General features: G+C 49.6%; 3 protein-coding genes across 5 annotated transcripts; 1 reads left to right on the forward strand and 2 right to left on the reverse strand.

Moving 5' to 3' along the window:
• Window positions 1–197: 197 nt before the first annotated feature.
• On the reverse strand, window positions 198–15,061 carry adam19b (ADAM metallopeptidase domain 19b). Its single transcript, XM_067247500.1, has 22 exons — window positions 14,950–15,061; window positions 14,435–14,544; window positions 14,133–14,203; window positions 7,779–7,857; window positions 7,228–7,304; window positions 6,096–6,303; window positions 5,807–5,872; window positions 5,459–5,530; window positions 5,077–5,243; window positions 4,825–4,909; window positions 4,606–4,745; window positions 4,106–4,283; window positions 3,927–4,016; window positions 3,468–3,663; window positions 2,905–3,013; window positions 2,448–2,661; window positions 2,048–2,125; window positions 1,564–1,672; window positions 1,340–1,469; window positions 1,056–1,212; window positions 435–836; window positions 198–335 (listed from the first exon to the last, which is right to left on the reverse strand). Exons 1-22 carry the CDS (start codon window positions 15,059–15,061, stop codon window positions 198–200), a joined length of 2,988 nt encoding a protein of 995 aa, XP_067103601.1.
• Window positions 15,062–16,004: 943 nt separating this feature from the next.
• On the reverse strand, window positions 16,005–19,823 carry thg1l (tRNA-histidine guanylyltransferase 1-like). Of its 3 annotated transcripts, XM_067247549.1 has the most exons (8): window positions 19,678–19,823; window positions 18,388–18,449; window positions 18,089–18,289; window positions 17,797–17,973; window positions 17,364–17,533; window positions 17,105–17,193; window positions 16,618–16,725; window positions 16,005–16,516 (listed from the first exon to the last, which is right to left on the reverse strand). In XM_067247549.1, the coding sequence occupies exons 3-8, from the start codon at window positions 18,280–18,282 to the stop codon at window positions 16,352–16,354; spliced, it is 903 nt and encodes a 300-aa protein (XP_067103650.1). In that variant the 5' UTR covers window positions 18,283–18,289; window positions 18,388–18,449; window positions 19,678–19,823; the 3' UTR covers window positions 16,005–16,351. The 3 variants fall into 3 exon arrangements, with proteins under 3 accessions (XP_067103650.1, XP_067103651.1, XP_067103649.1); XM_067247550.1 differs by lacking the exon at window positions 19,678–19,823 and having other exon boundaries at window positions 18,089–18,259; window positions 18,388–18,576; XM_067247548.1 differs by lacking the exon at window positions 19,678–19,823 and having other exon boundaries at window positions 18,388–18,576.
• lsm11 (LSM11, U7 small nuclear RNA associated) lies at window positions 18,769–20,912 on the forward strand. The gene is made up of 4 exons (XM_067247547.1): window positions 18,769–19,252; window positions 19,379–19,518; window positions 19,697–19,780; window positions 19,946–20,912. Exons 1-4 carry the CDS (start codon window positions 18,769–18,771, stop codon window positions 20,198–20,200), a joined length of 963 nt encoding a protein of 320 aa, XP_067103648.1. The 3' UTR covers window positions 20,201–20,912.
• The last annotated feature ends 1,923 nt before the right edge of the window (window positions 20,913–22,835 follow it).

A 22,835-nucleotide genomic window follows, 5' to 3' on the forward strand; every position in this document is an offset into this window, starting at 1 on the left:
CAGTTGTTCTTTTGGCCGTTGTGGAAAATAAACGAGACAATCGATCATTTCTCTGTAACTGGAGAAAGAGATGCAATCTCTCAACTTTTCCCTGAGGTCCTGTTATCGGGTCTAGAAAACATAAGACATAGAAATTAGGTTGTGAAATGATCATTTCATGATCAATCTCTTCATTTTATTATCATTTAAACTTAAAATCAAGTTGTGATAAGTTGAGATGTTTGAAGCCCTGACAGTGACCTGTTCTGCCTTCTGTGTCCAGAAGGTGGCACTAGAGTAGTCTTTCCTTTCTGAAGGGCGTCTATGGACACCTGCAGACGGCTTTGCTGCTTCTCCTGACAAGACAGTTTACTGATTGGCTCATCTGACACAGTCAAGCTTTGAATTAAGACAACAACAAAGAACAGTCTTAGTTAAAAAAATGTTTTTCTTACCTGAGTGGGTTTTGAATGGGGCAAGGGTGGAGGAGGCCTGTTAGGGGGCTCAGGGCGGGGTTGGGTGAGCTCTGAGGATGAGGTGTGGGGGCTGTGGGGAAGGGTGGGCAGAGGAGGGGGCACAGAGGGAAGAGGAGGGGGCTGGGGCTGAGCTTTTCTGTGATTGGCTGCATGGGTGGGTTTGGGGGGAGACTGGGGCTGGGGCTGAGGCTGGGGCTGAGGCTGGGGCTGAGGCTGGGGCTGAGGCTGGGGCTGAGGCTGGGGCTGGGGCTGGGGCTGAGGCTGGTTGTCTTTCTGCTGGCCAGCATAGGCAGGTATGGGAGGAGGCTTCACAGTCGGGCGAACAATAGAGTTTCTGGATCGGGCGGAACAGGAAGGGCTTGGACGAGGACTGGACTGACTCTGTCAACACAACAGAAACATAGCGTCAGATTTAGAAAACAGAATGGGCCTAATGCAGCATCCTGGGTTCAAATCTAGCTAGGACCATTTGTGCATGTCTTCCCCTGTCTTTCTCTCTTATATTTACTGTCTCTGTATTACCATAAAATAGCTAAAAATGCAACTGAAATGAAAATCCTTTATTTCATAGGAAAAGCTTCGTTTTATCAACTCCCTCACCAGTTTGTCTGAACTCTTCAGGAGGAATGTAGGGTTGGCATGACCATTGGCATGACCGTTGGCATGACCGTTGGCATGACCGTTGGCATGACCGTTAGCATGCCCGTTAGCATGACCGTTGGCATGGGTGGCTTTGACTTCAGTAGGTCCTGGACATCTGAGGGTTAAAGCAACATGTCAGCTGTCTCAGTTTCACAATGTGTCACAATTCACACACAAACTGTGCTTCTTGCTAAGACATCGGGCATTGAGACATTGTTTGGTACAGAGCCCGTTGGTCATACATAGGTGTTGGAAGCGGCCCAGATGTTTTCAGAGGGCGGAGCTTCTGCCTGTAGTAGGACCACAGTCCTACAACAATCAACAGCACAAAGCCAGCCAGGAGGAGGAGCAACAGAACAGGAAGTAGGCTGCCTATAGAGGAAACAAAACATGACAGGTCAGTACACACACATGTATGTATAGACATATAGATGTATAGAAGGATAGGTACATAGATAGGTCATACTCTGGGTGAGGACAGGTCCACTGTCAAGACTGCCCCCCGACCCCTCCTGGTCACACAGGGGCGGGGCCCAGCCGGAGTCACAGTGGCAGTTATGGTTGTTGTTACACAGCTGATGATGGGACAGGAGAGGAGACCACAACCAATCAGGTGCCATTGCACAGCCATTAAATGATATTCCAATATAAATTCCCATACTTTTCATAATAATTTAAATGCTTAACTGACTTTTCCCAGAAGACATCTTTAATATTTCTTAATCCATCTAATGGAAGCTTTGAGACTGCGGAGATTCTGCAAGGTCACTATGGGCGACAGGCAGCATACGATGGCCAACATTCTACTTTATATAGCCTGAGTGGCTCCAGTCCAAGCCTGCCCTGACTGTTCCAAACCATCAGCCAATTCTCCTCTCTCTCTCTCTCACACACACACACACACACACACACACACACACACACACACACAAACACACACACACACGTACCCCATGGCCATGGCACTTGGCACTGCACTCATCCGCCCGCAGGAAAGAAGCGTTGCGGCACTCTCCTCCAAAACAGATCTGTTGAAAAAAAGTGTGCGAATGTGTGAGTGTATGCGTGTGTGTGTGAGTGGTTGTGTGCGCATATGTGCGCTTGTCAGGCGTCAGAAAGGAGAGTGCCGGAGAGAGAGAGAGAGAGAGAGAGAGCAGTAAAAGAGAGAGCGAAAGAGAGCGAGCCGCCACCACCACAAGCATGCAGGCTCCCTTGATGTGGAGTGCTTTAGGGCGGATGGAGAATATGTCCGAGAACAAAACAGACTGCTGAAAGCTGACCCCTCACCCCCACCCCCCCAACCCCCACCCCTCACCCCTCCCAACCCCCACCCCCTAGCAGGAGCCTCACCCCATCCTCTCCACACTTGGTTCCCGTCATGACCAGGCCCGGGTCCAGCGTGTCTCCCTGCCCCTCGTCCTCCGGCCCGCCTCGGTAGACGTGCGTCCCGCGGCACAGGACCCTGCGGTGTCCGGCGCTGACCGTGGTGTCGATGGGGACGGCGTTGGTGTCGATGGGTTTGGGGGCGGAGCTGAGACACTGGATCTTACCACACTTGGCGTTTCTGGGGGTCAAGACAAACACGGAGACGCTTGCTGACACATCGAGACTGTGCTGTGAGTGATCACAGGTACTGGACTGGACTAATACTTCTAGTTACTCCACTATGCTGTTATATATCATAATATTTTGTACTGGAATGTACTGGACTGTCTTTATAGACACTGTACTGGACTGTGCTGTACTTTAATGTACTGCACTGCACTGGTACTGTTGTATTCTGTACTGTACATGTGTTCCTCCTCACCTGTCCTTGCAGGACCTGTATTTTCCTTGCAGGTCTTTCCCACAGTTCCCATAGGAGTCCCCCGCCTCGTTCACACGCTCAAAACACAGGTCAGGGGCCGGGCGGGCATCTGTGGTCCGAGGAGAGACGACACACACACACACATACGGGCAGACTCAGTGTTAAAGGACCACCCGCTGGAGGACAGATGGTATCCCATCCTGCTTTTCTGCAGTTCCTGTGGCACTACCAAGCCTCTCCAGAATAGTCCTCTCCCCATCCCAGCCATGGCACGAGGCTGGAGCCTGATCCCTCTCCCCTGCTCTCTCATCTCAGTGGATTACACCCCAGAGGCCCGACCAGAACGCTGGTTGATGTCATGGGCAGTTGTATGTTTTTCGATGACTGTGTCTAGCTGAACTATATATCTGAGACCACCCTTTGTATTGAGAGTAGACACATGACGTGTGGATTAAACAATAACCGACAATAACACATGACAGTATATTGCCAAACTTACAATAGATGTGCAACTAAAGAGCAACAACAGTGTACCAATAGGATGTGATGAACAGCTGACTGACCCTGCCCCCAGAGTGATTGACACTGCTGCTCCAGAGTCAGACACATGCCGGTGTAGCAGAAGGCCTGCCCCCAGGAACAGGAAATGCCGTCCACCAGATAGAAGTTGGCAGGGCAGGACTCCGACTTCCCATCGCAGTACTCGGGTAGGTCACATGACCCGGCAGGAGGGCGGCACAGAGCTCCAGGGTTCTTCAGCTAGAGAAAGAGAGGCAAGTAGAGAGAGAGAAAGAGAGACAAGGAAAGACAGAGAGAGAGACAAGGAGAGAGAGAGAGAGACAGAGAGAAACAGAGAGAGATAAGACAATAAAAAGGTTCAAGACAAGAGAGGGCCTGATAGAAAAAGACAAACAACTAAGGGAGAGATATTTGTGGGATAAGAGAGAGAGAGAGAACAACAGATAGAGACAGAGAGATAGTAAAAGGAGAGAGAGTGGGACAGAGAGAGATCCAGACAGTACCTTGCAGTCGTGACAGCACACTCCGTGAGCACACTCGGCCCCGGCCTTCAGGGTGCAGTTGCTGGCGTTGCAGCACGGGCTGGTGCACTCCTACAGCGGGCACACAACACTGTCGCTTCAGCAACCACCCAGAACCACCCCCACCACAACCTCCCCAACACACACACACACAGGCCTACCTCTTCATCTCCACAGTCACACTCCTCTCCATCTTCCAGGTAGCCGTTGCCACAGCGCTGGCCCCCGTACATGGCCCTGGTGTTGGGCAGGTTGAACAGACACTTCCCCCCTCCGGAGCCCAGGTAGCTATGCAGCTCCTTCTGGTTACACAGGTTGAACACACGGGGGAACGGGTGGCTGGGGCCCGACACACACACACACAGACACACACACATAAATACATACTATTTGTTCGACACGTTCTAGTTTTGTGTATGTCAGAAAATGTGTGTGTGTGTGTACAAGCTTGTGCATGAATGAATGTGTGTGTGTCTGTAAATGTGTCTGTATAAGTGTGTGTGTGTGTTCATTAGCTGGGTAGGAAGCAGGTACCACGCTCACGTTTCCCTCGGGCCTCCGTCCCTGTGCTGGGAGGGTTAGGAAGCTTTGCCTCCCTGGGGACACCACAGGATGACTGTGTGTACATGGAAGAGTGTGTGTGTGTGTGTGTGTGTCTCACCCGGTGGCCGCCGCCATGATGCAGCCCCCTTCGTCAGGACGAGCCTGGCAGCACTCGTCACTGTCGTGGCTCATGCCAAAGTTGTGCCCCATCTCATGTGCCATGGTGGCAGCCACACCCACCGCCCAGTCTGAGTGGTCCTAGAGGGAGAGGGGTCAGGGGTCAGAGTGACGATTCAGGAGGACTGAACACTGGAGCAACTGGTTGTTGTTGTCTTACCGAGTTGACTCCCCCTGACTGGTACTCAGAGCACATGGCTTTGAGAGGAGCCAGCCCGATGGTGGTGCCCCGGAATGCCACACCCCTGGGAAACAAACGCCACAGCAGTTTAGTCCCTACACGAGGAGTTCCTGACACTGAACAAGACATCTTTCAAATGAAACTGAAGGGAGGAATGAGAGGAGATGAGGAGAAACATGACGCAAGAAATACATAAAGATGAGCGTGTGTGTGAGTGTGTGTGACACTGACGTGATGAGCTGTGCGTTGTCGTTGGGGAGAGCGTGTAGCTGCTTGCGTCTCCAAGCCAGGAAGGCTCCCAGGGTGCTGTAGGGATTGTCCGACACGTTGATCCTGTCCTGGTCTGACCACACCTCCAGACCAATCAACGCCACGCGGATACTGAGGGCCTTGTAGTACTGCACACACACACACAGACACAAACATGAATGCAAGCATTCACAGATACATGCAGATAAGAGTAAATGGGTTGACCAGAATATTGTGTCTGTGCAGTGTGTGTGTGTGTGTGTGTGTGTGTGTGCGTCCGTGCGTGTGCGTGTGTGTGTGTGTGCGTGTGTGTGGAGGAAGGGGGGGTATGTGTGGATGTAATTTTCACATCTTTCTCACTTACTTTGTCTACGTAGTTGGCAGCTTCCAGTAACTTTAGCTTGGTCTTCTCTATGCTCTGGTCATGTTTCTGAAACTGCACGCCCATGCACACACACACACACGCACTTCCTTACTTCAAACGTCTCTGGATGAACACAGGACATGAGTCAGGGCCACAGCCTGACCTTAACCAATCACACATTGCCTTAGATGTCATTAAAGCCAATCATAGTCAGGATGTGGTGATGGTTCACACTTCAATGGAACAGAGGGAAAGATGAAAATTATGACAACATTGATAGGCGTTCACTTGTGTTAATGTGTGTGTGTGTTAATGTGTGTGTGTGGGTGTTAATGTGTGTGTTCTGACCTCAGCATTGTCCGCCACCAGCAACAGTTCTACATACTTCATATTCTGGCTCACGTCTCTGTGCTCCTGGGAAACAGTCAGACAGACAACAGAGACGATAAAAAGTTGTTAATGACATAACTTGGATATAGCCCGGACGGGAAAATTAGACCGCAAAGATGACGGAAACGGTTCCAGATAACACAACTTGAAAATAACCCAGCTCGTGTTGATTCTTAAATGTATTTGGCCATGAAAATTTGTTTTGAAAATGTGAATTTAGGAAATTAAAAGCCCCATCTCAACTCACTCTCCTCCTTCCTCCCTGCGACGCCATCATTCCATGGATGAGGTCATCAAGCCCCTCCCCTTGCTCCTGGTTGCTAGGGTGATGATGACAGGAGCCGTTGAGCGTGCGGAGGCTCTCAGCAGGGAACACGGCATGCGGGTGTGTATCCTTGGTAACAGGAAGAGGCTCAATCAGGTAGTTGAGGCTGGTGTTCAGCGATATCAGTCCCCTGGGAAACAAGAGACCCTCATTACAGTTCCTACACAGACGCACATGTGTCTTCAAGTAAGGCGTGGTTCACATCCAAGGGGAGGACCGAGTGAACAAAAGAATCCCCAAACTGTTCCTTTTAGTCTCTATTTGCAATGTACAGATTCATTTGAATTGGATTACAGTCAGTCCTGAGAAAAAGTAATCTTTCAGGAAGTGGACCAGCAGGAGTTGGGGTGTGGGGAGGGAGGGGGCTGGGTGGAGCTGAGCTCAGAGACTAGACTCTCAGGTGGATCTCTAGTTACACTCTGGGCCAGCTACAGCAACATGCTCTCTCTCTGTCCCAGTGGGTATGCTACTCGACTGTAAATCAATGCATGGATACACACACACACGCACACACAGACACACAGACACAAAAACGAGGATGAAAACAGCTGTAGAAAGCATCTGGAGACTGACCGCCCACACAGCCCTGGAATGATGCCTCTCATTGGCGGAAGACACAGCGTGTGTTTGTGTGTGTGTGTTGGCTGGTGCCACGTTTACTATTCTCATTTCCTTGTTGCAGATGTGGAGATGAGAGCACCAGGAACACATACACACACACATACATCCTGGCTGCAAATCTGGGTCAGAAAGTATCTACTCTGTAGAGATTGTCTGAACACACTACAGACAGACCCGTACCCCTGCACACCGCCCCCACTCACAGCACTCAACGTTCAATCATGATTTAATTATAAGCTGTACATGCATCCCAGCTCAACACGATACAGTCCCTACCCTCACCACACACACACACACACACACACACACACACACACACACACACACACACACACACACACACACACACACACACACACACACACACACACACACACACACACACACACACACACACACACACACACACACTGACACTGTGGGAGTTTCTTACCTGAGCCCAGAGCAGGTGCTTAGGGCCACACTGGAGCCGTCCACTCCCTGGACCCATCCATGGTAGAGACAGTGCCCCTGCAACACAACACATCAGCCATGCTGAGCCAGCTGTCCCTCCAGGTATGGTTGCTCCATCGGGCTGGTTAGTAAAGCCTGACCTATTTAACCCTTGTGTTATCTTCGGGTCATTCTGACCCATCAGTCATTGTGACCCACCGTCGTATTGCGACAACTTTACCGCATACAAAAACAAAGTGAAGTATTTTCTTTTAACCGTTGGGCTGTTTCAGACCCCCCACATTGCGAAGGTTAAAAGAAAATTATTTTTATTTGTTTTTGTATTGGGTAAAATTGGCTAAACACAACGATGGTTCGTTATGAACTTTTGGGTCATGTGACCCGAAGGCAGCACAAGGGTTAAGACACTCTTGGACTACATGACATGTGTCAAGGATTATGGTGGACGTGTCTCACGTCTGACGACGTGTGTTCGATAATCATCCCACCCCTGCCCTTGCGAGGGTTTGGATCGGCCCAGGGTGAACTCACAGTGCTGGGAGGAGAGGAGGTGAGGCGGGCGCCGCCGGGAGTGTACCATATCTCCTGGAATCCGGGGGCCAACAACTGCCTATGGCGCAGAGACAGAAACACGGGGTTGGTGTACGTGTCGTACCATACACATGTACTGTACACAGGGTCAGAGGAGGAACTGTACAACACGGAAGGACATAGGGAATGGCAGAGAGCGTGTCTGACATCGTGAAGAAGAGAGGGATTGTAGACAAGGCCTGCTTCTCACCAGCAGCCCTCGTCTCATGAAACATTCATCCGCACAGAAGCCTTCTGAAAGCATTACTCCGGCAGAGAGATCTCCACGGAGATAGAGAGAAAAGTTGAACTTCAGTACAGCCTTACAAGATACTCTATCTGACCCTAGCCCAGCCCCAACCATCCGGCCAAGGACAGACCAGACAGCGGAGGAGGAGGAGGATGATGACGGATGAAGACGGGGGCGAGGTATTCGTAGCGAGAGTGAGCGTTTGTTTGTTGGTCTGTCTAAATAGCTCCTCCTTGTTTGACAGAGCCATATTTCACCTGCTCCTATGCTGGCTCGCAGGCAGCTTCTCCCAGACTCACGGGCTCTCCCACGCGGAGCAGAGCTACTCCGGTCCCAGACGGAGGCTCGGTAACCCTCCTCACGGGGACACAGACGTATGAGTGTGCATGCTGTGTGTATGCTGTGTGTGCATGCTGTGTGTGCATGCTGTGTGTGCATGCTGTGTGTGCATGCTGTGTGTGCATGCTGTGTGTGCATGCTGTGTGTGCATGCTGTGTGTGCATGCTGTGTGTGCATGCTGTGTGTGCATGCTGTGTGTGCATGCTGTGTGTGTATGCTGTGTGTGCATGCTGTGTGTGCATGCTGTGTGTGCATGCTGTGTGTGCATGCTGTGTGTGCATGCTGTGTGTGCATGCTGTGTGTGCATGCTGTGTGTGCATGCTGAGTGTGCATGCTGTGTGTGCATGCTGTGTGTGCATGCTGTGTGTGCATGCTGTGTGTGTATGCTGTGTGTGTATGCTGTGTGTGCATGCTGTGTGTGTATGCTGTGTGTGTATGCTGTGTGTGCATGCTGTGTGTGTATGCTGTGTGTGTATGCTGTGTGTGTATGCTGTGTGTGCATGCTGTGTGTATGCTGTGTGTGCATGCTGTGTGTGCATGCTGTGTGTGCATGCTGTGTGTGCATGCTGTGTGTGCATGCTGTGTGTGTATGCTGTGTGTGCATGCTGTGTGTGTATGCTGTGTGTGTTTGTTGTGTGTAGGTGTGCTGTGTTCGTGTGCTCTGGGTATACTGTGTGTATGCTGTGTGTTTGTTGTGTGTAAGTGTGCTGTGTGTGTGCTGTGGTTATACTGTGTGTGTGTGCTGTGGGTTTGGTGTGTGTTTGTGTGTGTTGTGTGTGTGTGCTGTCTTAGCTTTGTGTGTGTGCTGTTTATGTGTTCTGGGCTCAAACTGTGTTTGTCAAATAACCCTGTTATCAAGCCATTCATATTTACATCCACTACAGATGCTGTTTTTCGTTTCTAGTGCTTGATGCTCTAAGTCTGTTTGCAATCTATTCTTCCTGTTTTCATTCATAAACCGGATCTCTCTCTCTCTCTCCCAGCTGGTATCACTCTGAGTCTCCCTCCATCTATCTGTCCCTCTCTGTCTCTGTATCTCTTTTTCTCGCTGTCTTTTGCGCTCTCTTCATCTCTCCCTGTATCTGTTTCTCTCTGTGAGTGTCTCTCTCTCTCTCTAAGTGCTTTTTCTCTGTCTATGATCCATTCCACAGTTAGTGATGAATGCAGCTAAACATAGATAGAGAATTGTGGCCAGTCTCCTGTCCTGATCCAGGAAAATTATGATGGAGGAAGGGACATCGAGGTGTGTCTGGGGCGCACGCGAACAGCCAGTTCCACAGCAACATCTCTTTCTAGTCCTCCTCTGCGTCTCTCTTTCTCTGTCTCCGTCCATCCATCATATCCTTTCCTCATTTGTCAATCTATCTATCCTCATTTCTAGGCTCAAACCCCGAATCTCTCTTTCTAGCCTTTCAGCTACTCGTGATGTAAGGAAGGAGGGAGGAAGTGACAATACAAACGGGGGGCGGGTGGGTGGGAGAGGAGGGGCGGATGAGGGGACATTCCCCCTCTCCCTCCATCAGATGCCCTGCAGCCGTCTATCCGGTAGCCCGCCTGTTAAAACAGTGGCAGCCTGTTGATGTAATCAACCTCTCCGTCCTAGCTGAGACAAGGCCTGCTTCAGCCCTCAGCAGATTAGCACGACAGGGGGTGGGGGTGTGGGGGGGGATACATTAAGACCCCCAGCCCCCCCCCAAGAAACACAGAGACACAGTCCATAAATGATTCCTAAGTGACACTGTATCCGGGTGACGTCAACACGCCTCTGGGCAAAGCTTGCCTGTGACACAATGAGATTAATTAAGACCTTCTCTCATTCGCTCTCCCTCTCTCTCTGACAGGCACAGCTAAGGGGCTGACGGGTAGATGATTGACTGAGCTTTGGAGTAACTGCTGCCTCGATGAGGTTCGAATGTTGGGCCGATCAAACTTCTCCTCACTGTCCTGTGCATCAAACACGTCCGGGCAGAGCTGTCTCACTTCTTGCGTGTGTGTTTGGTTAGCTTTTGTGTGCAAGTGTGTGCTTGCGTGTGTGTGCGCGCGTGTGTGCTTTGCCTGCGGGCAAGTGGGCTTATGTGTTTCTGTTTGTATCAGCATGTGTGTGTGTGTGTCTGTGGGACATAAATGCCAGTCAGCTGCTGTTGTGTTGAGCAGTGCCGAGTAGCTGGTCCTTGGAGATGCTATGCCCGCTAGGTAACTCATTCCTCTGCAAATGACACAGAGACACAACATGTCATAAGGGTGCCATTTAAGGGTGCCACAGTCGCTGGCTGACATGTCTTTTCTGCTGAGTGGGTGTAGAGTCTGCCTGGGGGTGGGTGGTGGTGGTGGTGATGAGGGCAGCAGGCGGCCCGGGGCTCAGCCCGGGTTCTTCAGAGAGGCGTGGATGAGCTCCAGGCCCTGCAGACAGAGACACCGTGATTGAAGAGGTTCTGGTCTGAACCCCGTCTGTCTGGGGGGGGGACGGGACGGGACAAAGGCTCGCTTCAGCTGGCCGGCGGTGCTCGTGCAGGAGGGGGGAGTGGGCGGAGGGGGAAGAGGGGGAGGAGGGGGAGCTAATGCATCAGGGTCAGTGGGTCGCATTCTCTCATGGTGTCAGATGACATCACTGAGGATTTTTTTTTTTTTTGGGGGGGGGGGGGAGGTGACGCAACTCATAGGAGCTCTCTGCATCATATGATAAAGGGCCTTTTTATTACGGGGGAGGCTGGCATCAGTGTGTGCGCATGGGTTTATGTGTGTGAGGAAGGGGGAGAGCAAGATCTATGTCCGTGCGTTTGACAGGCTGTCGAAAAACAGAGGTCGGGACAGGAGCTCTGGAGCGGACCAATCAGAGGCTGGGACAGACTAAACATGACAGAGCACAGACAAGGACAAGCAAACACGTCTCCATCAGCACAGAGACGGAACAAAGACACTCTAGACATTCACCCCGGGCTGCTCTGGGGGGGTCTGCAGTGCTGTTTATATGTGCATGTGTGTATGTGGGGGTTAGTCGCGGCGTGTTTGTATGTGTAATCGTGTGCGTGTGTGAGCATGTGTCCTTGTGTTAGTGTACATGTGTCTGTATGTGTGAGCGTAGCCTATATGTGTGCGCGCGCGCGTGTGTGTGTGTGTAGCCATGTGTGTGGTCAGAGACGGAGGCAAACTATGTCTGCACTCCAGTCCAACCACCTCTGGGAAAACAGAGGACAGTAGAGAAGATGAGGGGAGGAGAGACGAGAGGGAGGGAGGGAGAAGGGAGAGGAGAGGGATGATCCGAATGGCTCCCAGGGGAGGGCTGGAGGCGGTGGGGGGGTTAGTGTATCTAGAGAGGGGAGGGGGGCAAGAGGGCATCCAGATCTATGAAACATGTTGGGTGGAGGTCTAACCCCAACAGGCAGCCTTGAGCCCCCCCCCAGACTCACGAACCACAGACGAACAACCCCCCAGATAAACACACACACCCAGTCACACGCACACACACCCAGTCACACACACACACACCCAGTCACACAAACACACCCAGTCACACACACAACACCCAGTCACACACACACAGTCACACGCACACACACCCAGTCACACACACACACACACCCAGTCACACACACCCAGTCACACACACACACCCAGTCACACACACACACACACCCAGTCACACACACACCCAGTCACACACACCCACACCCAGTCACACGCACCCACACCCAGTCACACGCACACACACCCAGTCACACGCACACACACCCAGTCACACGCACACACACCCAGTCACACACACACACACACACCCAGTCACACACACCCAGTCACACACACACCCAGTCACACACACCCAGTCACACACACACACACACCCAGTCACACACACACACCCAGTCACACACACACACACCCAGTCACACACACACACACACACCCAGTCACACACACCAAGTCACACACACACACACACACACCCAGTCACACACACACACCCAGTCACACACACACACACACACCCAGTCACACACACCCAGTCACACGAACCCAACTGTCTCCTCTCATTTCATCTAGTCATGACTCTCCTGACCTCCACCCACGTTCCCCGTCCCATCATTTATTCTACGTCTTCATTCTCTTTCTCTCTCTTTTTCTCTGTCTCCCTTCCCCCCCCCCCTCTCATCTCCCTTACTCAGCACAGCCCTCCCTGGCTCTTAACCAAATCAACGTCCTCCACTGGCCGCGTTACAGCCTTTCATTAAGATAAAAGCCCTAACACACGCGCGCGCACGCACACACACACACACACGGGGAGGGAGGGCACGTGTGGGCGAGGCTTGGCCCGCAGCCACTCTGACTCCAGAGACACACGTATGATCCACCGCCCCGCGTCTCTCTGCACACTGGGGGTGCACACTGAAGAACAAACGAGACGAACCGAGGAGGGAGGCAAAGGAGGAGAGAGGATGGATGAACGTGAGCGAGAGAAAGGCGGGATGGGGGGGGGGGGGGGGGGCGAGTGGGGGAGTTATGGGGTGAGACAGAGGAATGAGGAGGAGAGGAGGACGAGGCCATCACTTTCTTTTCTCCCTGGTTTAAGTCATTTCGGCGGGGCGAGGGAGAGAGAGGGATGCGGGCCGTTCTCTGGCCCGTGTCCAGACTCGGCTCCGAGAAGCTGATTAGCAGAGAGCGCCTGCTCCCTCTCACTGACCCATGAGAGCCAGAGGAGGGGGCGGAGGCCATAGCCTCAACCCAGGAAGAGGTTGTGTGACCATGTGGGCCTGCAGAGACTGAAGAAATGACAAGCTGCAGATATAAGATCTTAGGATAAAAATCTACAATAAACCATAAGTAAATATCAGGACATCACCGACATTAAACACTCTGCACAATGAAGTACAATAGATACTTTCTTCTATATACAGCTTCAACAAAGGCTGATGTCTTCAATAGCCTTTGCCTGGGACACAATGTGTTCAAGCTTTAGTTGGGAAACACAGACAACTGACAGCTAGTCAGTTGTCAGTTGCCTCACTTGCGGTTGCAAGTGAGGCAACTTGCAACCGCAACACAACTTCCTCTTCTGCGTTTCCTCGCAGTTTGTCAGATAGGTGGCCAGATATCAGGGAATCACTTCAGCAGAAGTGCTAACTCATCTCCAAGCACATCACACGGTTTGGCTGAGACTGAGCTCTTCTCCAGAGGCAGATCTTACACTCACCACCTGCTGGGAGGACTTCTGCCTAAGGGCACAGTCTGCCAGACGCAACGGAGTCACTGTGTGTGTGTGTGTGTTTGTGTGTGTGTGTGTGTGTGTGTGAGAGCGAGAGAGACTGTGATTTAATCAACATTGGACCTGCTCTGAAAAAGGATTGATCTCTTCTGATTGGATCTTCCATGACAAAGTTCCTTTGAAGAGTTTCCTGTGTCCTCCACACTCTAGGCTTCAAACCCGTTCCTGCCGTGTCTTGTCCTATACTGCCAGCACTTCCTGTCACCAGGCAACATCTGTCCTCTCCAAGGGCAGGAAGAGATACGAGCTGACCGGAGGGATAACCTCACTTCCTGTTTGCCCAAGGCCCACGTATCATGTGTCAACCTCCATACAACCCCCCCCCCCCACCTGTCTGTGTCCCTGATATCGACCCTTTGTCCATCTGACTGTGCTCCAGCATCTGTTCAGACACAGGGGCCCACGTGGGCTGGAGGGGGGGGGATAGGGGGGTCTGACATTGGGGTTACAAAACTGGGCTGTAACTCACTCATTCCTCTGCAGGTGCAGTCTCAGCTCCCGCCCCCCGGCTGTCACCAGGACCTCGGCCTCTGCCGGACGCTGGCAGGAAGAACACACACACACCTGGATTATTCGTCTGTTCAGTTTGTTCAGAATGTGGTAAATTTGTAATGTGAGTTACAATGAGAGACAGAGAGAGAGAGAGAGAGAGAGAGAGAGAGAGAGAGAGAGAGATATGTGAACAGAGAAAGGGGCATGATCATCAGATTGTGTTAGTTAGTGACTAGTTCAGCTCATCATAGATGACACACAGGACACACAGCCTCTCACCTCCTTAGTGAGAGAGGACCTCCTGTGTCTGCCAGGTTGAATCCAGTAGGGATAGGTAATCTCATAGCCCTCTCTGTCCCCCAGGCTGTTCCTTAGCAGGCTTCCTCTGCCTGTCACCAATAATCACAGTTAAGGTCACTGGGATAATAACCATTGATCGATGGATGTATAAACCAATTTACAGCAGACTGACTGAAAGATCTTTTGGTTAGTTGGCTGAATGAGGGACTGTAACTGACTCCACATTCAACAAAGTAAGAGTAGTACATTTAATGTGAGTCGACCTTTTGCGATAAAAGCTTGACCTGTTGTTAAATAAACGAAGATTGGTCGCTATAATTAATTAATAACTTTTCAACTATTCGGTCTACAAATAACATGTAAATAACAAGTAAGCGCTACAATGAAACGCAAAAAAAATGCTATTATAAAATATTTATGAAAGCCGCGAGAACATTAGAATTTTCGATCCACATATCAATTCATTTTAAAGGAAAAAACGGACAGGCACTCACCATCACTAGCGGCGCTTTCGGAGAAGGACACCCCAAAAAAGATGATCAAATACAAATACAAACCAGACGTTGCAGTGCGTGAAAATACATCAAGACAAAGTCGTGGACGCATTCTAAAATGAGCGAATTATACACGCGACTACAATCTTTAAACGACTAACAGTCGTTTTATTCACTATTTAAATGAGATCGAATGCATGAACGCAAAGCGAGTATAATTCCCGATATGACCCGGTATAAAGTCTTCAACAGCCTACAGATGCTCCGACACCGTCATCTCATATTGGAGATAACCCCTCCCCTTGCTCTTTCATGGGTAGAGAAAGGACTACAGGGATACCACTGCCAGTTAGTCTTGTCAGTGAAGCCATGCCTCCACTTTATTTTCGGATGCAATCGGTTTCTTATGATAAAGGTTTTCACATTCTCATTAACCCTAGCAGCCAGTATGGTACACTGAAATACTGCCGATATGAAATAATCAAGCATGTCTGGAAAAAATATAAATTCAAATGGTGCTTTTTTTTTTATTCAGCAACCTACAGCTACTAAAGTTAAGCTCTTATCAGTGTTAAATGTCACACACACACACACACACATCCAGGGTCAGGGGTATGGGGTGCGTGGGATATTCTTAGAGCTGGTGACCGAGCAGGCACAGTCAAAAGGAACCTAACAGGAAGACAAAAAGACTGAACACCAGGTATTGATTTGCATGTTGTTCCGTTAAAAGCCACAGCCACGCCATCCTCTTTAACAGAGAGAGAGAGAGAGAGAGAGAGAGAGAGAGAGAGAGAGAGAGAGAGAGAGAGAGAGAGAGAGAGAGGTGTGTAGTTTACTGTAAGTATCAGGCAGATGCCTGACAGTGTGAGCCTAGCCGAGCCCTCAGCAGATAACTGGCATACTCCCATCTCTTCAACACCAACACCATCCACCACTTGAAACTGTTTCCCAACTCCGGCAGCGGTTCAATCTTAAGTGCAGAACCCGTTTAACAGAACGGCTTTGATCCCGATTAGGATGGTTTAAAAGCGAAAGAGGACAACACAACTGAATGGTGTTTAAACACTTTAATAACTGGGGCAGCATGGAGGTGTTTCTGGTGCTGAAAGCCTGTTGACTCGAGGCTTTCTCCAGTGAACAGGCAGATTCATGGAGGGATTCAGTATCAATGAAGGCCCATTCAGTCCAATATTTCTGACCAGGCGTTATCGTAAAGGCTTCGTACATGGTGTGGCTTGCTCCATACAGGAATCAGTACAGGACTGGTGTTATCTCCAAGCATGCTGCATAGGTGACAAATCAGTCAACCGGGACACAGTCCAGACTTCCACCACACCTTCTCTGGGCGTGTCCCTCACCAGAGCCCCTCCCATTGGTCTGAGCCCTGCCGTGCGATTGGTCAGCAGCCGTCGTCCTCCAGGATGTCAGGGTGCTCCTCCCAGAACTCCTCCCCTATGAGGTCACAGTGGTGGGCGTGGACACTCCTCCGGAGGCGGACCACCTGCACCTCCTTCTCCTCCTCCTCGTTGGGAAGCTTCACCTGTTTGGTGACGGTCTCCTCGTGCTGGAGGGGGGGGAAAGGGGAGGGACATGGGACGGGTTTAACGGTGTTCAGATCATGGCCCGGCCAGAAGCAGCCAGTCAGCATGGAGGTGTGTGTCCTACCTTCTCCCAGATGAGCGCTGTGCCCTTCCGGTGCACCAGAGGCTCTTTGTTGTAGTTGATGTCAAACTCGGAGAACAGGATCTCGTTCTTATCTGCAGCCAGCGTTCCCTGAGAAGAGGCAATAACCAGCATCAAAGGGGTGGCTCACTGGGTAAGAGCAGGATAAAGCCTAATGCAGGGGCCGGGTTCAAATCCGGCTGAGGCCATTTCCTGCACATCCTCCCCTCTGACTCTCTCGCTGCTTTCCTGTATCTGTCTCTCCAACTGTCCTATCAAGATATAAAGCTGAAAAATTGCCCCAAAAATACATTAAAAAGTAAAGAAATCAACATCAAATATACCATCACAGATAGCCCAATGCAAAACCACACTGATGTACCTGATCGTTTATCTGGAATGTTCTGGTCTACCTCAGTGTGTCTATGCCTCAGCGAGCCCACTGCCACAATAGGGAGGTTAGATCACAGTCCTCAGATCCAGCTCTCACCTTTAAGCGCCCCTCTGCTTGGACTGTTGTGAGCCCGCCCCTCTGAACCAAGGTCCAGAACACTGTGTTGTACAAGTTGTTGATGTGACCTGATCAGAGAGGGAATGAACACGAAAGTACAAACGCTTCCATCCACTCTGGTCGACAAGTACGACAAGCATTTTGGCGTGTGTGTGTGACCTTGTGTGTGTGTCATATGTGTATTAGAGGAGGGGTGTGGGGGGGGGGGGGGGGGTAGTCTGCCATGATGGGCGCTTACAGTCGGCTTGCCTCCAGCTCACATAGTCTCTCAGGTTACGGTTGCTAGGATACAGGACCACCCTGCCATCGAAGCCGGGGGGGTAGAGGAGGGGCTCTTCCCCGAAGTGGTCCTTCCAGTAAAACACATACGAGGAGGAGAACTGGGACGCCACATGGGTCATCAGCTTACTGCAGGGAGCCAGGGATGGTGGAGGGGGACAGGAGAAGGCACAGGATAGGGAGGATAGAAGATAGGTAGATGAGAGGAGCATTAACATGGCAGCAGGCTCAAATACATACAAAAAAGCAGGCTGGAGTGACTAAGAACCTGAGATGTGAGATAGAGGGAATGTATTTTAATGTTTTTTGGGGGGGTCTATATGTATATTTACATAAGCGTGTGTGAGGCTGTTGGTATGTTTGTTTGGAAGTGATGTAGTCTGTAACCGCACCTGGCTCTCCTCTTGAACCAGTTGGAGGTCCTCTTGAAGACGAAGCTGAACTCATCGCTCTGTCCGTAGGCCAGAACTATGTCCTCCAGCTCCTCCATGACTGATCGAGCGCTGCGTGTCATCAGGCCCAGCGCTCTGTCGTCATTGGGCTTGGCGAAGTTGTGCTGTTCCGCAAACCTGATGACCAAACACAATCACTGTCAACTTCACTCAAGCGCATCTCTGGAAAGAAAAGAAGAAGAAAAGTTGCAGTAACCTTTACGTTGTGTTGTTCGTATGTTACCCCACTCACTTGTGGAAGTTGCGTCCATCCAGTCGTACAACAATGTAGCAGTTTCGCAAACACTTGTCATCTGTTTCAAAGATGCGAACGTACTCAAACTTGCTCTTGGCCATTCTGGCACGGCTGGTACAGAATCGTGCCACGGACGACAGGACGCAAGGATTTACGTATCCATTAAGTCTGTGCGTGACCAGAGTTAGCATGGAGGGTCTGTTAAGAAGAAAGGCGATCTCAGAATATGGAGACGTATTTTATACATGGTTATATATAGTGGTAGCACGTAGCGCAAACTAATAACCAAAGCTCACCTGTGTAGCTCACAAGCAGACTAACTTGCAAACGGTTGGGATCCTCATTGGTCCATGTTAAACTGCAGATCATTCAATGTTGTGATATAAATTGTATTGTGTTAACTGTAATGATGAACTGCCTTGATATCAGTACTATCAAATCTTAACAATAATGTGTAACCTAGGCGGCACAGTATACACGCTGGTATGTATACAGTCCATCAATAAAATAGGTCATACTGCAGCAAATGCAAAGCTTTTCCGTTCCGCGTCGTTCTAAAGTCACATAGTACTATTGCGTCCTCTTGTGGTAGACTAGAGGATACAGCCATAACAGAGGGACATTTACTTTCCCATAATGCTCAGCTAGAGATGTGCCTGCCTACTGTTGTTTCAAACATGGAGGAGAGGGAACGAAGAGAGGAGAGTTATCCGGAATCAGACAGTAAAGACAAATCCCAGCCGGATTCTAGCACTCCACAAGGAACTCAAAATGATTCGAGTACGAATCGGGATAGTAAAGAAGACGACTTTGGTGCTGACGAGGACGTCGGTGCTAAATTGGACGTGAGCTCAGATAAGTTTGATCCACTTCTGGCCTTGTACTCGCCAACAGTGACTCTTCCTTTTCCTAACATCAAGTGCTTCAACAACATAGCCGAGTATGAGAGTTTCCTGAAGGGGGGACGGGGCAGAGCAAAGCCGGAGAATGTGGAGAAAAAGAGGCGTAAAGCCAGTAAGGGGGTGGCGGACCCCGAGCGCATTGAGAGACTGAGGAAACTCATGGTGCACAACGTTCCAGAAGGAGATGAAGGCACCAGTCAAACTCAGAGGTCTAGAAGGCACCAGAGGGCTGCTAAAAATGTCCTGACAAGGATGCCTCGTAAGTCATGACACTTCTCTACATGCACCCAGTCGTATTTATCATCTAGCAAACTCATGCAGCATTTGATATGATCATAAGAGTTTCTTGACATTGGTTGTTTGTTTCTGTTTCCTCTCTGTGCAGTACATAAAGGTAGCCCACTGGGACAGCTGCACCGCTGTGTCGAGGAGAGGATAAGGGTCAAAGTTCACATCAGAACATTCAAGGGTCTTCGAGGAGTGTGCTCCGGCTTCATAGTGGCTTTTGATAAGTTCTGGAACATGGTAAGACATCCAATCCCGATATTGTCTGACATCTTGTCATCTGTTTTAAACTGGCAAGCTACGGACTCGAAGCATAGTCCCACAGGAAGCTAGCTAGTGGTTTTCCAGTATTATATAAGGAGTTTAGTCAATTCGGTGCTAACCTGTGTCCTGTCTCACCTGTGTGTGTTTGGGCCAGGCGATGGTGGATGTTGACGAGATGTACAGGGAGACTCTTCTAGGAGAGGCTTTCTACCATGAGAAGGCCCTCACCGTCACACGGGTAGGTGGCATGACTGAGTCTCTCACCAGAGCTGAAGAGGACAACACAGTTGTAGCCATAGTTGAACTGTGACGTCGAGTCGGGGATCTTATTCACTGCAGTTTGGTTCTTGAACTCTGCTCTCCTTTGTATGAACTTGTGTCTCATTTCCTTTTCGTCTCTTAGCTGATGGAGAAGCTGAAAATCCAGGAGAGCCCAGAAGGGGGTGAGAGGAAGCACACAGGCAAGGGCAAACCCAGAGCCCTCCAGGCCCAGCCTCAGCCCCAGCCTCAGCCCCAGCCCCAGCCCCAACCCCCAACCGAGTGCCAAGCGGGCCAGAAGAGTGCTTCCCAGCCCTACGGGAAGGTCCACACGCGCCACATCAACCAGCTCTTCATACGGGGGGAGAACGTGCTCGTGGTTAACCTGCAGCCTTGCTGAACAAGCTGGCCTGGTGGCGTAGCAGGAGGGGAGTGCTCTACTGAACGATCGACTGTATAGAGACTTGGATGAAATGTGTCTCATATATCATATTGATATATGAATTCTGTTTCCTGCAGATGACATATTTTTCATCTGTAGATTTGTATCCCAATCATGTGATGTGATCAGTCTCAACAGACAGTCTCAATGGGATTCAAATGTCATCCTCCAAACCCAATAAAATGTCCCACACCCGTGGCTGGTGAGCGTCGAGTCAGGGTAGGGTGGACCTGTCATCCAGCAGGTGGCAGTATAAACGCGCGTGATGAGAGAGCGCTTATGAGAGCTTGTCCCATTATGTGCTCTTTCCTTGTCAGTTTGATCAGTGATGGCAGCACGGTCTCTGCGGACCTCATGAATGCATTATGAATAATTGAGTTTGTGAAGTTGGAGATTGCGGATGGCACTCAGAAGCTGTTATTTGTCTTGACGTTCCAGATTGCCTTTACTCTTTAATGGGCACATTATCCATTAAAGCACACGTTCCTGCATCTGATGGAAATAAAAATATGTAAAATAAAAAAAAGGTTTAAATGAGGATTTTACAGGCACGCACATCGAATGGGACGAATTCTAGTGTAAAGGTTTCATTTAGGATTACATTTAAGACTAAATGTCCTGGTTTACTTTCCCATCATTTCCTATTCATCTTTTGTTGTTAATAAAGGAATATAACAGTCTTGTTTGTATCCACAAACCTGTCAAGAGTGAACTATTCTGGAGTGTGTGGGTGAACGGTCTCAATAGGATTTCATATTCGGTATCCATTCAGATTCAAGGTAAGGGATCAATCATTTCCTGGTCTCAAGTTTGAAACATGCAATGTCAGCACAAAAAACAACAAAAAAAAACACTTCATTAACAAAGCTCAATCAACTGTTTTTATTCTCGTAGATAAAGATCATGATGTGAAATTCAAATCAAACAGAAGACCAAAGACTGGAAAAACGTCATTTTCAAAGCGTTTTCGTTTTTGTTGGTGCTTGTTTTAACATTTGCATAAACTAGTGTTTTTACAATCTCGTATCACAGATTATCTATGAACAATTTGAAGTAGAAAAACAAAAACAAAACTAAAAGCATAAAACCCCCTTTAGGATAATATCATTTAGAAAAAAAAGAAACACAAAACAAACAAGAGTAAATAGATTTTGGTCATTGAAACAGGTAATGCCTCACCCTAGAACTGATCATTCAAGGCTGCTGTGTACTGTGTGTGTGTTTGGTGACATTGGAGTAAGGCCCAGAACAACCAGATAGGACAGCACAGCATCAGTCTCCATGGTCCTAGAGTCAGCTGGCTCACCTCAATGCTAGAGAACAGATGAGTCACAGGTTTTGACAAGCCAGATCCTCTTTTTTTTTTTGTACTCTTCTCTTTTCACCTATAACTGGTGACTGGTTAAAAGGGTAACCAGTCTTGTACGGTCTATGGCTCTTTTGAGGACTGTTGTCCTGTTCCGGCTCCTTCACATAAGAAATGGATGGAAGTGTACAATCGGACCGACCAGTCAGCTCACAGCTGACAGGGCTTGTGCAGAATGTGCTGGGCTAGCTCACCCACTCATCATAACAGTCACGTCTGGCTACCACACAGGCCTACATACATGCCCTGCGCACACGCTACATCTCATTGGTCGCCGATTCCTTCGCTCTCCTCCAATCGGATTCTTTACCTGGGAGGATGGGAAACTACCGGATTGTAGACAGATCATAGGTCAAGTGTCAACCATGTAGATTTGTGTTTTGCTTTTCATTTAGGTCAGTGCAGATGTAAAGGAAGCACATTTAGAGTATTGAGATGCAACCATAGACATGTCGTTGCAGACAGGACAGACTTGCATTCACGATCATCAAAGCACAGCCTTTGATATACTGTGTGTTTTATGACAGTCGAGAGAACGGCCGTGAACATTTCTTACTGTGTATCAGATGTGTAAGTGTGTGTGTGTGTGTGTGTGTGTGTGTGGGGGTGTCTTCAAACACCATGTTAAGTCATCACTGGCATGAGTTGGGTGGTCCACACTTCAATCAAGTGTACACTGGAAATGACAGGAGATGAACTTATGAACCAATAGGCCGCTAAACCCTCCCTCTCTGATGAGAATATGGAAGCCACGTCAGACACGGGGGGCCGGGTTTGAATACTATTAAGATGGTTCCTTCCTTGCTGCCTCCCTCGGGATAATCTCTCATGGGAACATGGCTGGATGGGTCAGAGGGAGGAACGAGGTATCTCTGGACAACTCCAAACCCAGGTGAGCGACGGACAGACACACACAGACACACACACACACACCCACAGTGCTGTAACATTCTCCACAGTAACTATCACGGAAGCTACAGAGCTGTACGGTCGGTATGGTGAGAAGTTTTTCTAATAAAGAAGAAGGCAAGTGACTTCCAGGCACTGCAGGCGTGCTGCTGTATTATAAAGACCACACACAGCCATGCCGAGTGGCTCCTACACTACTGATTATCTCATCTGGAGGCAGAACTGATTATACTTCTGAGCTATATCTTCCCCCCCCCTCCAAAAAAAAAATATATATATATATATATATATATATATATATACCCATAATAAAGGCCA

The sequence above is a fragment of the Osmerus mordax genome, chromosome 12 (assembly GCF_038355195.1).
Source record: "Osmerus mordax isolate fOsmMor3 chromosome 12, fOsmMor3.pri, whole genome shotgun sequence".
NCBI lineage: Eukaryota > Metazoa > Chordata > Actinopteri > Osmeriformes > Osmeridae > Osmerus > Osmerus mordax.